This window comes from Manihot esculenta, chromosome 6 (genome assembly GCF_001659605.2).
Source record: "Manihot esculenta cultivar AM560-2 chromosome 6, M.esculenta_v8, whole genome shotgun sequence".
NCBI classification, from domain to species: Eukaryota; Viridiplantae; Streptophyta; class Magnoliopsida; order Malpighiales; family Euphorbiaceae; genus Manihot; species Manihot esculenta.
In genome coordinates this window covers 28,086,975-28,102,156 of record NC_035166.2, presented here as the reverse complement: position 1 = coordinate 28,102,156, position 15,182 = coordinate 28,086,975, and the positions used below count along the sequence as shown (strand labels likewise).

Sequence of the window (15,182 nt, the reverse complement as noted above, 5' to 3'; positions counted from 1 at the left end):
GGGATGAGTAGTATTTGGTTCAAATCACAAAAATCGATCGAACTGAATTAATTTAAAATTTTGATTTGATTTTTTATTAATTTCGATTTGATTCGATTTTTAATTTTAAAAATTTTGTTTATTTCGATTTGATTCGGTTCGATTTTAATTAAAAAAAATTAAAAAAAAATCGAACATGAACCGATAAATATTATTTTCAATAATATAGATAGATTAAATCATATTAAGGCTAAAATATTCGAATTAAATTTTAAAATACTAAAAATAAAGTATGCAAAATAAAAAAATTTATTAAAAATTAAAACCGAATTGAATTGAATTAAATCAAATCGATTTGATTCTATTTGATTTCTTATCAAAATCAATTTGGTTCTGTTTTTATAAATACTAAAAGTTTGATTTTGATTTATTCGGTTTAGTTCGATTTTGAATTAAACCGATCAAATGCTTACTGATAACCGCTGGATTTCCCTAATGCTTACTGATAACCGCTGGATTTCCCTACCCCCAATCCTGGGCCTAGATTAAGGCCATGGCCCATGAAAGGAAGGCCCGCAGGCTCTCTCAAGTAAAACAGGCCCGGATCTTCAGACCCCTGAGGCCGGACTCCACCAGATTCTTCCTAATCGATATCGGCCCGGCCCGTATAACCTCTTCACGGATTCTTTCTCCTCTTGGGTTCCGTGTCCAGCCCAGTTCTCGACTCAGCCCAGGATCCAGAACGAGACTCGTCATACAGCCTGGCAGATCCGCTCGAGCGTACGCACGGGGGAGAATCAGAGGCCGTTACGTATGGAGCAGACGCCTGATATCCTCGTATGCCCATATCTGTATGGCAGAGACGCGTGGCCCTATCATAGGAGAGCCGTAGTACGTCACCAGCAAGCAGAAAGAAAGGATAAAAGGGATACCCCTCTAGAGAGATAGGGCAAGTTTTATTCTTCAATACCAAAACCCTTGTAAAACCCTATTCTATTGGATCTCAGACGCGGTCATAATGGTTCTCGATATTCACCCCCTCGGCAGTCAGAGCAATAACTGCCAAGAAGGTGAAGGGGCAATTGATGACCGCTGGATTTCCCTACCCCCAATCCTGAGCCTAGATTAAGGCCATGGCCCATGAAAGGAAGGCCCGCAGGCTCTCTCAAGTAAAACAGGCCCGGATCTTCAGACCCCTGAGGCCGGACTCCACCAGATTCTTCCTAATCGAGATCGGCCCGGCCCGTATAACCTCCCCACGGATTCTTTCTCCTCCTGGGTTCCGCGTCCAGCCCAGTTCTCGGCCCAGCTCAGGATCCAAAACGAGACTCGTCATACAGCCTGACAGATCCGCTCGAGCGTACGCACGGGGGAGAATCAGAGGCCGTTACGCATGGAGCAGACGCTTGATATCCTCTTACGCCCATATCTGTATGGCAGAGACGCGAGGCCCTATCATAGGAGAGCCGTAGTACGTCACCAGCAAGCAGAAAGAAAGGATAAAAGGGATACCCCTCTAGAGAGATAGGGCAAGTTTTATTCTTCAATACCAAAACCCTTGTAAAACCCTATTCTATTGGATCTCAGATCATCACTTACTCTCTTGATTATATTGGAATTTAAGTGTTAGATTTAAAAATATAATAATAGATTAAAATATAATTTATACTAATAATTATTATTATAATAATATTATTATAATTACTATTTAATTTATATAATATGGAGAAATTCATTAATTAGTCTCTTAATTTTTAAAAATATATTAAAAGATTTATTAATTAATTACTCAATTAATTAAAAAAATTTAGTTTTAGCCACTAAATACTGTAAAAAAAAATCTTTAAAATATTACTGATATGATGGACTAATTAATAAATTTTTTAAAATTTGATAAATCAATTAATACATTTTTTAAAATTATATAGATTAAATAGTAAAATATTTAATAATAAAATTAATAGAGGCAATAATTAGTAAACTTTTTAAAATTTAAAACACGTTGTAATGTATTTTTTAAAATTGAAATATTAACTAAGGTATTTTTCTATATTATAAGAATTTTTTTTTATTTTCAAAATACCATGTATTATTTCCTTAAAAAACATTAAATTGTGATTTGCTATAGAGTAAATTATACTTTGATTTTCAAGTTTTAGTATAATTAATGAATCGGTTTCTATATTTTTAAAATCGTACACTTAAATCTCTCTATAATCAATTTATCATCGTTTATTATAATTTAAATATTTTAATACTTTATTTTTTATTTGAAAGAACACTTAAATAACATTAACTTGTCCATAATATATCATTTAACTATTTTTTAATATTTTTTATTTTTTAATTTTCATTCATTAAAATATTTTAATACTTGTAATTTTAAAATTTTTAAAAAATACTTACAATTTTAGGTGTTACCAAGTGATATAGCCAAAAAATATAGTTGTATTGTGTTTGGCTAAACCGACCATTACAAAAATATGAAGCTGTTGGTATTCATGGCAGATTATAGAACTTGAGAGTAGTTGTGCACATTTACTTTTGTAATCATTCTTATTTTATATTGTGAAAAAATTAAAATAAATATAATATTTTCTCATAATCTAACACTTATATGGGTGGCTACTTTATAAAGAATTTATTAGAGGTGAGTTTTGATGAGGTACTGGGTATTTGAATCTTTTTTTCCTTGAATGAGACCGCGTTACCCACTTATTATACCATAACCACTTTTGCTATGACCATCATAACTTATTTTAAGCAGGCATTATACAATATTATCAAGTAATTTTTTAAATAAATGAAATTTAATTATCTATTAACTTTGAATTAATATTTATAATAAATGAAATAATTGTAATTTTAAATAGATTAAATTAAAAGTAATTTAAAATTTTAATTTTAAAATTATAAAAATTCATCCATCAATTATATCCAAAATTAAGAATCAAAGTATAATTTAAATGATATAAAATTATTATTTATATTAAAAATGATTTAAGTATTCATATAAATATTTTTTATATTTAAAATATTTATTCTCTGTCGCCCATTGACAAACTGAATTGCGAATGCAATGACAGAAATTTAAATCTTCAATTTTAAAATACAAAAGATAAAATGGTTAATTATACTAAAATTTAAAAGTTAAAATATAGTTTAATTTTACTATATAAAAAATTAATGTTATAATTAAGTCTGAATTCATATTATTTCATATAATTAATCGGCATAAAAATAATAAAAATTAACTACCATAAATTCTTAATTTTATCTTATTTCCTTTATCTCATCTTAAATGTAAAAATAATTTTCATTAATAAATACTAAAATGAAAATACTTTCTCATGTCACTAATACTACAAATTTCTTACATCTTATTTTTTTCACTTTTTTTCATCATTAAAATATTTTTATAATGATAACATATAAAATACTGATCGAATTCTTTTAAAATTAGGACATATATATAACTACTAATAATGAATTAACAACTTATTGATAATAATCGACCTCTTAAAATATATAATCTTTCGAGGTCCTAACTAGAAATCAACCTTTTGAATTTCAATATTTTTACTGGACAAATATCTAATTTCCGATCCCTAATTTTTATATTAGATCTTAAATGTATGCGTCAATATGATTCGAGCCGATCAAATATTAATTAGTCATTGTCTGTCATTAATGAGGCATTTAGGTTTATTAAAAGTGCTATTGTCCCATTAAAAAATACATATAATTAATATAATGTGTATGACTACATATATATAGACTATATTATTTAAAAAGAAAGATGATTTTCTTTATCTTTTAAAAATATCTCTTATTTATCTGTAATTTTTACTTCCCTAAAAATATTACTCGGTTTCATTATTCTTATTCACTCTTATTTATTATTATTCTCATTAAAAAATTAAGTTGATTTACTCTCTCATAATCATATCGTAACATTGTATATTTTTATTAGCTATGGATCTCACCATTATTGATATTTTACTGATTTAAAAATTTTAAATTTATGTAATGCTATAAATTTAGCTAATTGATAAACTATCAATGATCAAAAGTTTCCACAATGAGAAGGGTAATAATTTAATTCATAGAAACAGACAAATAAATTGAAAAATAAAATTCATGAAAAATAAAAAAAAAAATCAAACAAGTCATATTTTGTTCAAGTGAAAAAAAATGCTATTGTTTTTAAAAAATAATTAATGTGCATTTAAAAAAAGGGAAAATGTTATTAAATAAATAAAGCTTTTTTTTTAAACTACAAGAAGTGTAATTAATTATAAAACTAATAAAAAAAGGAAGAGATTGGGATCCATTCTTTGCTTGGATGGCAGTCCAAATTTCCAATAGGGAGAATCATGCTCTAGGGCAAGCGATGATCGAAAGACAACACATGCTTTTTTTTTTTAATTTTTATTTCAAAAAAAAATTAAAAATTGTATGAGATTATACAAATTTTTTTATAAGATTATTTATTTCAAACAAAAGGAATGTGTTTGGTGAAAATGAAATCATGTCTGGTAGATGAAGAAAAGAATAGGAAGCCTAAGTGGGCCCATAATTTGTAGGTCGCAACTCTCAATACGCTGACGGCCGATGGTATCGCCATGACTGCGGCACCAGATGAAACTTCTTCGAAACTTGCAATGACCCACAACGAACTTTCTTGCTAAACCACTCGATCCGTCTAATCAGCTTGCGGTTCGTTATCTTTTGGAAATATATGCAAATATTAGGCTTCCTTTCATACGTAGAAATTTTTTTAAAATAAATTATTATTTTTTTGGTACATTGAAATAAATTATTTTTAAGCAAATTGTTTATTTTATCATTTAATTATAATTAAAAAGTGATAACAAAATTTATTTATAAAAAGTTTGAAGGTCATTTTCTTTAAAAATTTGTTTTTTTTTTTTTTTAAATTAAGTTGAACAATTTTTTCTAATGGTTTTAAATGTCAATATAAATTACTTCTAAAAAATTATTTTGAAATAAACAGTGTATTAATATAAGAGAAATTATTGGATTAGGAACTTAGTTTTTTGGCTAATATAATTCATTAATAGCACATGGGATACTTAAAAGCGCTAAATTTAAAAATCAAATCAATAGAAGAATACATAAAATTTAAACTACAAGTGGCTATTGTGTAGAGAGAAGAAAAAAGTGTTTTTTTCTTTCTGTCGAAAAACATAGATATATTAATAAAAGATAGAAATATAAGATTCATAGTTTAAATATATAAAAACGTTTAGGCTCAAAATAAAAGAAAAAAATTAAAATTCTAAAATTTACGGGATCAACATGAAAACTAACTTGACCTAAAAGATGAAACCTAATGAAAGGAGTATCATCAACTCTTAAATCATTCTAATCGCCAACAAATTAAAAGTCTGGAAAGATAAAGAGAAATTCTTATACAATAGTAGGTTCTGACCATAAATTAATAAATTAAAACTTTAAAATTTCAAAAAGCACACTTACAACGTTATGCAATTTAAAAAAAAAACTAAACGTCTAATATAACTAAAGGCATAAAAACAAAGAAAAGCGACAGATGATGATGATAAAGAGACATCACACACGATATATATAGAGCACCACCATTAGAGTCAAAGGTAGATTGTATGAAAAAGGCCGATAAAAGTGAAAAGGGAGGATGATATTAATTTGGCATCTCATTCGTGCTTTTTGAGCTAATCTTTACGATTAAATGCCACATTAGCCTTTGATAGATTATAAAAATAAGGTGAAGAGCAAGATTCAGCCACCATGACTCAGCATGCAAACAGTACAAAAAATGAGTAAAAAAAACACAACAATAACAAATTCAAATAAAATTCTCTCATTTCTTTTTAAATTTGTCAAGAAATAAAATAAAAAAAAAAATAAAAACTAAATGTAAAGACTAAAAAATCAGGATAGCAGAGAATTCACTCTTGGAACTAAATAAAAATGATATCATTTAAATAATCAGAAAATAAAAAAATAAGCTGAAAAAAAAAATTCCCCGGATGTTAAGTTAAATTGTGAAAATATAAATTTTAAAATTTAGTCATATTCAACGATGTATTAATTTGTGGAAAGTAATTTACACGTATAAATAAAAGAGTATATATTTAACTGCATTTTATAAGATTTTTTTTTTGAAATGAGAATCAAAAATTAAAGATAAAAGAGTATATATTTAAGTGTATTTTATAAGATTTTTTTTTTCAATGAGAATTGAAAATTGAAGATCGGAGAATAGAAACTGTTACACTTATCAATATATTAATTTGTGGAAAGTAATTTACACGTATAAATAAAAGAGTATATATTTAAGTGCATTTTATAAGATTTTTTTTTTTGAAATGAAAATAAAAATTAAAGATAAAAGAGTATATATTTAAATGTATTTTATAAGATTTTTTTTTGAAATAAAAATAAAAAATTGAAGATCGGATAATAAAAACTGTTACATTTATCGATGTATTAATTTATGAAAAGTAATTTACACATATAAATAAAAGAGTATATGCTTAAATGCATTTTATAAGATTTTTTTTTAAAATAAAAATAGTAGATCAAAGATCGGAGGAGTAGAAAGTAAAAACCTTTCAAATTTACTGAAATGCACTTACCACCAGATTAAATTTATAAATGCAAATGCATTTTATAAGTTGTTTGAATATATTAATATAATTAATTGACTATAATTATATTCTACTAGCTCACTTTTTATACTTTTACGCGTTAAATGTTAATAATACAAGTAAAAAGAATTTGTATAATATCTATATTTCTATAAACGAAAGATGATTTTGTTAATAATTATCATTAGATCAATTATTAATGTTGAATTCAACTTTAATACATCAAAATATTTTCATAAATATATTAATTAAAATGTTAAAATTATTTTTTATTTTTAATTAAAATTAATAAAATTATTTAAAATGATATTTAAAAAAAAAATAACAGGCCACCTTGATAGGATTTAAGTAGTTTTCATTATTGCACGATCAGTTATTTCAGTGTAACGTAATTTATATGAAATAATAAACTAAAAATGTATATGGATAATTCTCAAAAAATTACAATTCTCAAACAGTTTTTATTAAGAAAAAATTAATAGTTATAGTTGTTCATGTATTAACTTATAATTAAATCATTATTCATTCGTTTTCTAATATAGTTTTGTTTAATATATATTAAAAAATAATACCAATTGTTTTTAAAAATAATTAAAAACAATACCAGCGAAAAGTATATTAACAAATCAATGTAAGTTTTATTATTTTTACTGTATTTTTTACATTTTTTTTAAATTTATGAAAGAAATAAGTACCATGACTTATTTTTATATAATGGAAACAGTATTTATTTTTTTTAAAATTATTATTTAATTTTTATAATATGAAATAATTTAATAGTTGGTAAATTTAATTTTAAAAATATATTAAAATATTTTTAATATTTAAAAAAATTTATTAATTAATTTTTTATTAATTTTAATCATTAAATATTATAAAAAGTAAAATATTTTTAATACGAAGAGATTAATTAATAGATTGTTTAAAAATTTAAAAGATTAATTAATAAAATTTTTTAAAAAATATAAAAATTAAATAGTAAAATATTTTATAATAAAATTAAAAAATTTATAAATAATTTTTTTAAAATATTAAAATATTTTAATATATCTTTTAAAATTAATAAACTAACCGATTAGTTTTTCATACAATAAACATTAAGTAGTTAATTTTTATTATTATTATTATTATTTTTTACACTATAAAGAATGAAATCTAAGAAACACGAAGTGGATTTAAATTGAATAATTCTTGCAGTGAAAGCTCTAAAATTTATCCTCTGTCAGCGCTCCCTCGTTTTTTTTTTCACAGTACAATGCAAAGATGATCCGCCAAATAGCTATAACGATCACAGATAAAACGGAACTGCTACAACGTTTTGTAGATGTCTGTTCGCGGGTTGCTTCTTTCTGCAACTCCAAGTCCTTAAATCAGGGTGTTTGCATTCACAGCCCAATAATCAAATTGGGTATTCAAGATCATTTGTATTTAAGCAACAATCTGCTATCTCTTTATGGGAAATGCTTCGGGGTGGAGCATGCACGCCAATTCTTCGATGAAATGTCGAGCAGGGATGTTATTTCTTGGACTGCTATTCTCTCTGCTTATGTTAAGGATGAGAAACACGACGAGGCACTTGATATGTTCGATCTGATGATCCTTTCGGGTTCATTCCCAAATGCCTTCACTTTCTCAATCGTTTTACGTTCATGTTCTGCTCTGGGAGAATTCAGTCTTGGAAAACGTATTCATGCTTCTTCAATAAAGCATGGGTTTGAATCGAACCAAATTTTGTGTAGCTCTTTGATTGGTTTCTACTCGAAGCTTAATTCTTCTGATGAGGCATGTAAACTTTTTAGCTATTTGGATAAAGGGGATATTGTTTCATGGACTGCGGTGATTTCTTCTTCTGTACAAGCCGGGAAGTGGAGCCAAGCTTTGCGGCTCTATATGGATATGATAGAATCTGATGTTTCTCCAAACGAGTTTACTTTTGTTAAACTTTTAGCTGCGTCTGGTTCGCTTAGTTTGAACCATGGGAAATTGGTTCATGCCCATATGATAGTTTTGGGAATTGAAATCAATTTGGTAGTAAAGACAGCGTTGTTTGATATGTATGCAAGGAACCGGAGGGTGGAAGATGCCCTTACGATCTCAAAGCTGACACCTGAGTATGACGTATTATTATGGACTGCCATTATCTCAGCTTTGGCTCAGAACTTCAAGTTCAAGGAGGCTGTTACTGCATTCGAGGAGATGGAGATTTCTGGAATATTGGCAAATAAAATCACATATTTGAGTATGCTGATTGCTTCCACGTCAGTTATGTCATTAGATTTGGGAAAGCAGATCCACTCTAGGGTGATCAAGACTGGCTTGGAATGCGATGTTCCCCTAGGAAATGCACTTGTTGATATGTATATGAAATGTTCTCTCTCAGTGGAAGATGGGTTGAGAGTGTTTAGAGGCATAGTCTCACCTAATATCATCTCTTGGACTTCTTTGATTGCAGGTTTTTCTGAACATGGTTTGCAACAGGATTCTTTTAACTCATTTATGGAGATGAGGGCTGCTGGAGAGCAACCAAATTCATTTACTCTCTCTATAATTCTCAGGGCCTGCAGTGCAACAAAATCTCTGAATCAGACGTTGAAGCTGCATGGATTTATAATCAAGACTAATGCAGACCATGATCTTGTAGTTGGTAATGCTCTTGTGGATGCTTATGCTGGATCGGGCCAGGTAGATGATGCGTGGCGTGTGGTAAGAGATATGAAGCAACGAGATGCCATCACATACACAACTCTGGCTTCAAGATTTAATCAGATGGGCTGTCATGAATTTGCATTAAATGTAGTGGGTCACATGTTCAATAACGATGTGGAGATAGATGGATTTAGCCTGTCATGCTTCTTTTCTGCAGCAGCTAGCTTGGGCAGAACTGAAATGGGGAAGCAACTTCACTGTTATTCTGTGAAATCCGGTTTAGGCAGTTGGATTTCAGTCTCAAATAGCCTAGTTGACCTGTATGGGAAATTTGGACTTCTAGATGATGCTCGCAGAGCATTTGCAGAAATAACTGAACCAGATGTTGTATCTTGGAATGGGTTGATATCTGGATTGGCAGCAAATGGTTATATCTCCTCTGCTCTTTCTGCTTTTGATGATATGAGATTATCTGGGGTCAAACCTGATTCCGTCACATTCTTGTCAGTGCTTTTCACTTGCAGTCATGGAGGCTTGGTGGACCTGGGTGTCCAGTATTTTTATTCTATGAGGGAAATGCATGACGTACAACCACAATTGGATCACTATGTTTGTTTAGTTGATCTCCTTGGCCGAGCTGGCAGGCTGGAGGAAGCAATGGATGCCCTAGAAACTATGCCTTTTAAGCCAGATGTTTTGATCTATAGAACTTTGTTGGCTGCCTGCAGAGTTCATAAGAATATGGCTCTTGGAGAACAAGTGGCAAGGCTAGGTCTTGAGCTTACTCCGTCGGATCCTGCATTCTATGTGCAGCTTGCAAATTTGTATGAAAATTGTGGGCGGCCAGATTTGAGTGAAAAGACTCGGTTGTTGATCAAAGATAGAGAGTCGAACAACATTATGCATGCTTAGAAGAAATAGGAACGACGATTACTCTCTTCTATGTAGGAGATACATCATATCGCATTCATGAGATTTTTTTTGAATTAGTTACCACAGAGTTTCAAGGAGCAGGGATATCTATACCAGGGTAAAGAAAATTATTCTACCAGGATTAAGATTGCTGTTCTTCTTGGTCATTAACAACTGTCATAGCTATTAAAGGGTACTATACGTGCATGGTCAATTTAGCAGAGATTCCTATGACATGATAAGCAGTGCGCGAGATGAATCAATTGTATTTTTTCAGTGGAAAGTGTGTGGTCATGCTTTGATTTTGCAAACAAGTTCTCAATTTGCAAAAGGTATCAAGTTGCTATTCAGCCATCAGCCCCTGCACTGGTAGAGTTTCTGAAAAGATACCGAGACGCTATTGGGTTAATACAAAAGTCCACGAGGTGACTACTACGCCCCTGAAAAGATACTGACTAATTGTAATCTCCCTTCCTTATCATAGTTATGCCTTTTCCTGAGATGTATGAACTAATGCAGCCATGTCAATCAGTCCATGATTCTTTTGGATTATGACTTTCGTGACAAGAAGTTTTTGCATTGTCGATAACTGTTGCTGTAGGCTTTAGTTAAAAGGCACCTAGGATGTATTTCCACCATGTGCTTCAATATCCATTTATCGAGTTACAGTAATAAACTGCTACATATAGAGAGATCTTCTGTTCTTGGTTTCAAGGCTTTATCAATAGCATATAAGCTCTTCATAATGTTTTCAAATGTTTTATCCAGAACAGCAGGTGTCATGCCCCTCATAGTTTTCAAAGATTTTGCATTCATGCCAATGCCATGGAGCTATGCGCCAAATTGCTATATAGTTGTCATTACTCTACAATGATCATCACCTTCCAATTCAAGGAATCAACAGATTCTAAACATGGTAAGTACCGAAAAGTTAGCAAATTCAGAAAGCACTTTGCAGTCCTGCCACATGGACCATTGTTAGATTTGAGGCACAAGAAATTCGTACCGTTCAATAGACTGCTTAAAATTTTCAATAGGAAAGCAAGTATGAGATTTTGTAAAAACAACTGCTAGTATCTGTTCCAGTCTGCATTATTCAGTGAATGGTTCTGGCCCGAGTTGAATGAAAACCCTATTCAATCTGGCAAACAGGACTTACAGGAGAACGAACACAAATAGTAAACCAAAAACAAAGAGACAGATTGATCTCTTAAACTCAATGTTTCTCAAATTAAGAGTTCCAAGCACTAGTCCTTTGACTCTGACTGACCAGAAGTGACTGCATCATTTTTGGACTGCACAGCCTCAAGCGTCTTGTAGAACTCCTCAGGAAGAGGACCAGGTCGATGCAAAGGAACATGCTTTGGAACTGGTGCATCATTTTCTATAACTTCACATTCATAGTCATCAGGCACACCCCAAGGATCCCACTCTGCAACATAGCATGATTAACAAACAGCCACTAATAAAATCTTAATAATTTTCACAATTTTATTGAAGAACAGCATCTATGAGACACACTTCACCGAACTACTAACAACTCCAAATGATCTAAAATATGGAAATTGGTGACAAGAGAACCTGTAGCAAATTTTCTTGTCCTGTAACGATGGCATAGAAAACAAACCATTGCCTTCACTACGATGAAAATTTAATGCAACAACATGGATTAAACTAAACTTCAACTATAAACTTAAACATCAGAATATTATATGCAACACCAGTTAAAAACCAAAGACCTTGCCCTCACTAGCACCCTGTTCTTCACAACGAAACTTCATTCAACACTATACCTACTCTAAATGCCAATGTTAATATGGACAAGAAAAGAAAAAAAAATAGTTAATTATTAGGCATCAAGCTGGGTGGAAACTCTCACCACTTAGCAACCAGCTCCAACTCAAAATGCAAGAAGACATAACAGAGCAAACCCAAGTGGTGTCATGATACATTAAAGTATCAAACTGCTTTGCTTCCTCAGGAAACAGGCTATTTCCACAACCAAACACCTAACGATAAGCTCAACAACTAAAAATCAGAGCCCAAGTGCATAACAGACATCAGCAATAACATTCCATGCCCGGAGGCAGCCAAGGAATGGGAAGATATTAACTTACAATGGTTCTCTTTTTTTATGAGGGAATTCAAGAATAACAGACTTCTTAAGGTACAAGAAATCAACTTAATATTTTCCACCTTATCACAGATGCAAGTGTCAGACTAAACTAGGCGACTATGCAATTCATAATGTTCACTACGAGCCTGAAAAAGACGGAAGCTTCCCTATTCATTGGAAATACCATTAACATAGAGTAAGCTATTCCACTAGCAAAATTGCTAATTTGATGAAAATAGTTCTTCAAGTGTTCCCCCACACCCTCCCCCCCCCCCCAAAAAAAAAAAAAAAAAAAATTCAAGCAGAAAATCTCCTCTATCCTCCTCCAGCAATGCAAAGAATCAATGAGAAATAAATAAGGAAATTACAGCATAAGGTGTACAAACCGATCATTTTCTCGATGAGCTTGAGCTCGTCCTGGGCCTCCTCGATGAGTTCCTCAACTTGGCCGCATCCAAGTCTCCTCTCGATCACTTCCCAATCCTCTTCCTCTTGGCAAACCTTCAGCCTATGCGTCGTGAAGCTCTCCACTGCCTTACGGTACCCTTCGTCCTCCGGTACCGCCTGAATCTCCTTTAGGGTTTTGGTGTACAAGTTGATCAATACCTCCCTCGCGTTGGGGACCACATCCAAACCAACAATCCCCGTTGTCTGCTTCACTTTGGCCAACAATGGGCGCCCGATCACCCGCAGAAACATTGTTAAAGAGAATCAGGATCGATACTTCCGATTTCGATCTTCTTCTCGGGTGCCCTCTCACTGCGTTTTTCAGAGAGAAAGAGACTGATGGTTGGGTTGTTATTCGCTGAGTTACGATCTCTACTGGAAAAATCTCAACCGTTGGATTCGTTCAACGGGACCTGCATTTTGACGACCGAGATCTACATGTTCAAGAAAGAGAGCATGCTCGGGGCCTTTGTTGCATTGGGCTTGGGATCGATCCATAGGCTGAGGCTTACAGATCATGTTTGTTCATGAACCTACTGTACGGTCTGAGTTCAGACATCAGACTGGGCTGCACTCATCATGTAAGCCCATGATTTTCAAAAGTTTAATACCACTTTACTCTTAAGTTCATTTTTTTTAATATAGATAGTGTACTTTATTCTCCTATTGGAACCAATAATTTCACGAAAATTTAATTGATTTGATTTTTTTCCTTTCTTTCTTATTTGGGTAGAATAATTTCACAAAAAATCAATTAATTTGATCACTGGACCATAATTTAAATTTACATCATCACACACTGAATTATATATATATAACCAGTTAAAAAAAAAAAAGAAAGCGTGTGAATGAGATTTGCTTAGCAATAAACATCACCCATGTTTTGAATGCAGATATAGTTTCCACTTGCATTTTATAAAGCCAGAGCATCACTGTCAGTTACCAAGCAAGAATTTCTTGAAAAGCATACAAAATTAGAGCTAATTAAAATATATATTAAGTTGGCATTAAAAGTTTTAAGGGTTTTGGAAACAGAAATGAAAGAGCAAAGACCAATTAAGTCTGCATCAAGTCGCATTTGCTTCATTATAAATTATATTGTACAATTTTAAGATAAGATGGGGCATAACAACTTGCATCACTATTTTAACATCATTAGATTCCCCAACTACCTCATCCATCATGGCCCAATTTTTATTTTTATTTTTTATTTTTTTTTAAAATATCTCATTAAAAATGAAAATGTATTTGACTGACTCTAATATCTTAGAATAAAAAATATTTGACCAGGAAGAGTGATGCCTGGCTTGGCTTCAAGTGTGAACGGACAAAACGAGGATCTTTTGTTTGTCTCGTGATGGAACACTGAACCGGAGTCGGTGTCACTGTTTAGTCTCCACCCTTTCACACGCGGATCAGACAACTTCCTTCATCCAGTTGCCTTACCTATTTCTTATTTATCACAATTATATTTTATTTAAAAATATTAATTTTCATTTTTCAGAATAAGAACCCAAAAATATAATTTTAAAATTAGTATAAATATATCAGTTGAATTAAGTGACATGATATGATGTTAATTAGTATCTGTTTTGACATGACATCCACTAAGTTAATATAATTACATAATAATAAAAACCCAAAAATAATTAAACAAATACGTAATAAATCATGAAATCATGCATTATAATTATTAAAAATAAATTCATATAAAAATTACCAAATAAATTATTCAGAAAGCAAGGTAATAAGAAGATTCCTTTATCCAGGGGTAGATAATTATTAGAGGTGGTTTCATCCTCTCCCAAAATCAAAAGGTCAAAAAAAAGAAAAATCAAATTATAATTAAACTCATCATTTCTATGCGTGCATTACAATCATAGTGTAACCGGGAGTATATATTACCTGTTGGTTGGACTTTTTTTTTTTAAATGTAATGTTAAAATTCTCATTTTTAATTTAATTAATTAATTAATTATATTTATATTTATTAAATATATTAAATAATTTTCAACCGTTTATATTTGTAATTAAATAAATAAAATGGTTAACTAATAATTATATATATTTCCTTTTTTTTTTATTAAAAAGAGCAGTATTTTCTCTTTATCCATATCATATTAGGCAATAAAAACGCGCTTTTGCATAACGTTTCTTTTAATTTATTTTTATGATTATGAAATCTTAATTTTAAAAAAATAAAAATCATATATAATTTTTAAATTTTCTTAATGTGAATAAGTATTTTCAAACGGATTTAACGAGATGTGTAACCTTATTACGTATTTGAGATTATGGACAGCGGAAAATATTTTAAAAAATTTTGCAGTTAAAATATATTATATTTAAATACTTTTATTATTGATATATAAAATATATTTTTTAGAATAACATAAAAAAAAGCAGTAATTGGCATTTGGCTGGTATTA

General features: G+C 30.5%; 2 protein-coding genes across 2 annotated transcripts; one reads left to right on the top strand and one right to left on the bottom strand.

Moving 5' to 3' along the window:
• The first annotated feature begins 7,788 nt into the window (after nucleotides 1-7,788).
• LOC110618079 (pentatricopeptide repeat-containing protein At5g52850, chloroplastic) lies at nucleotides 7,789-10,523 on the top strand. Its single transcript, XM_021761109.2, has one exon. The coding sequence runs from the start codon at nucleotides 7,896-7,898 to the stop codon at nucleotides 10,188-10,190; it is 2,295 nt and encodes a 764-aa protein (XP_021616801.1). The 5' UTR covers nucleotides 7,789-7,895; the 3' UTR covers nucleotides 10,191-10,523.
• A 694-nt stretch (nucleotides 10,524-11,217) lies between these two features.
• On the bottom strand, nucleotides 11,218-13,123 carry LOC110618080 (probable NADH dehydrogenase [ubiquinone] 1 alpha subcomplex subunit 5, mitochondrial). The gene is made up of 2 exons (XM_021761110.2): nucleotides 12,693-13,123; nucleotides 11,218-11,622 (listed from the first exon to the last, which is right to left on the bottom strand). Exons 1-2 carry the CDS (start codon nucleotides 13,003-13,005, stop codon nucleotides 11,438-11,440), a joined length of 498 nt encoding a protein of 165 aa, XP_021616802.1. The 5' UTR covers nucleotides 13,006-13,123; the 3' UTR covers nucleotides 11,218-11,437.
• Between the last annotated feature and the right edge of the window lie 2,059 nt (nucleotides 13,124-15,182).

What these genes read in the sequence shown, in the direction of transcription:
- LOC110618079 (XM_021761109.2), top strand. Translation starts at nt 7,896, where the DNA reads ATGATCCGCCAAATAGCTATAACGATCACAGATAAAACGGAACTGCTA.
- LOC110618080 (XM_021761110.2), bottom strand. Translation starts at nt 13,005, where the DNA reads ATGTTTCTGCGGGTGATCGGGCGCCCATTGTTGGCCAAAGTGAAGCAG. An exon ending in GCTCATCGAGAAAATGATCG is followed by an intron (nt 11,623 to 12,692) that starts GTTTGTACACCT and finishes GCTATGTTGCAG; the next exon opens with AGTGGGATCCTTGGGGTGTG.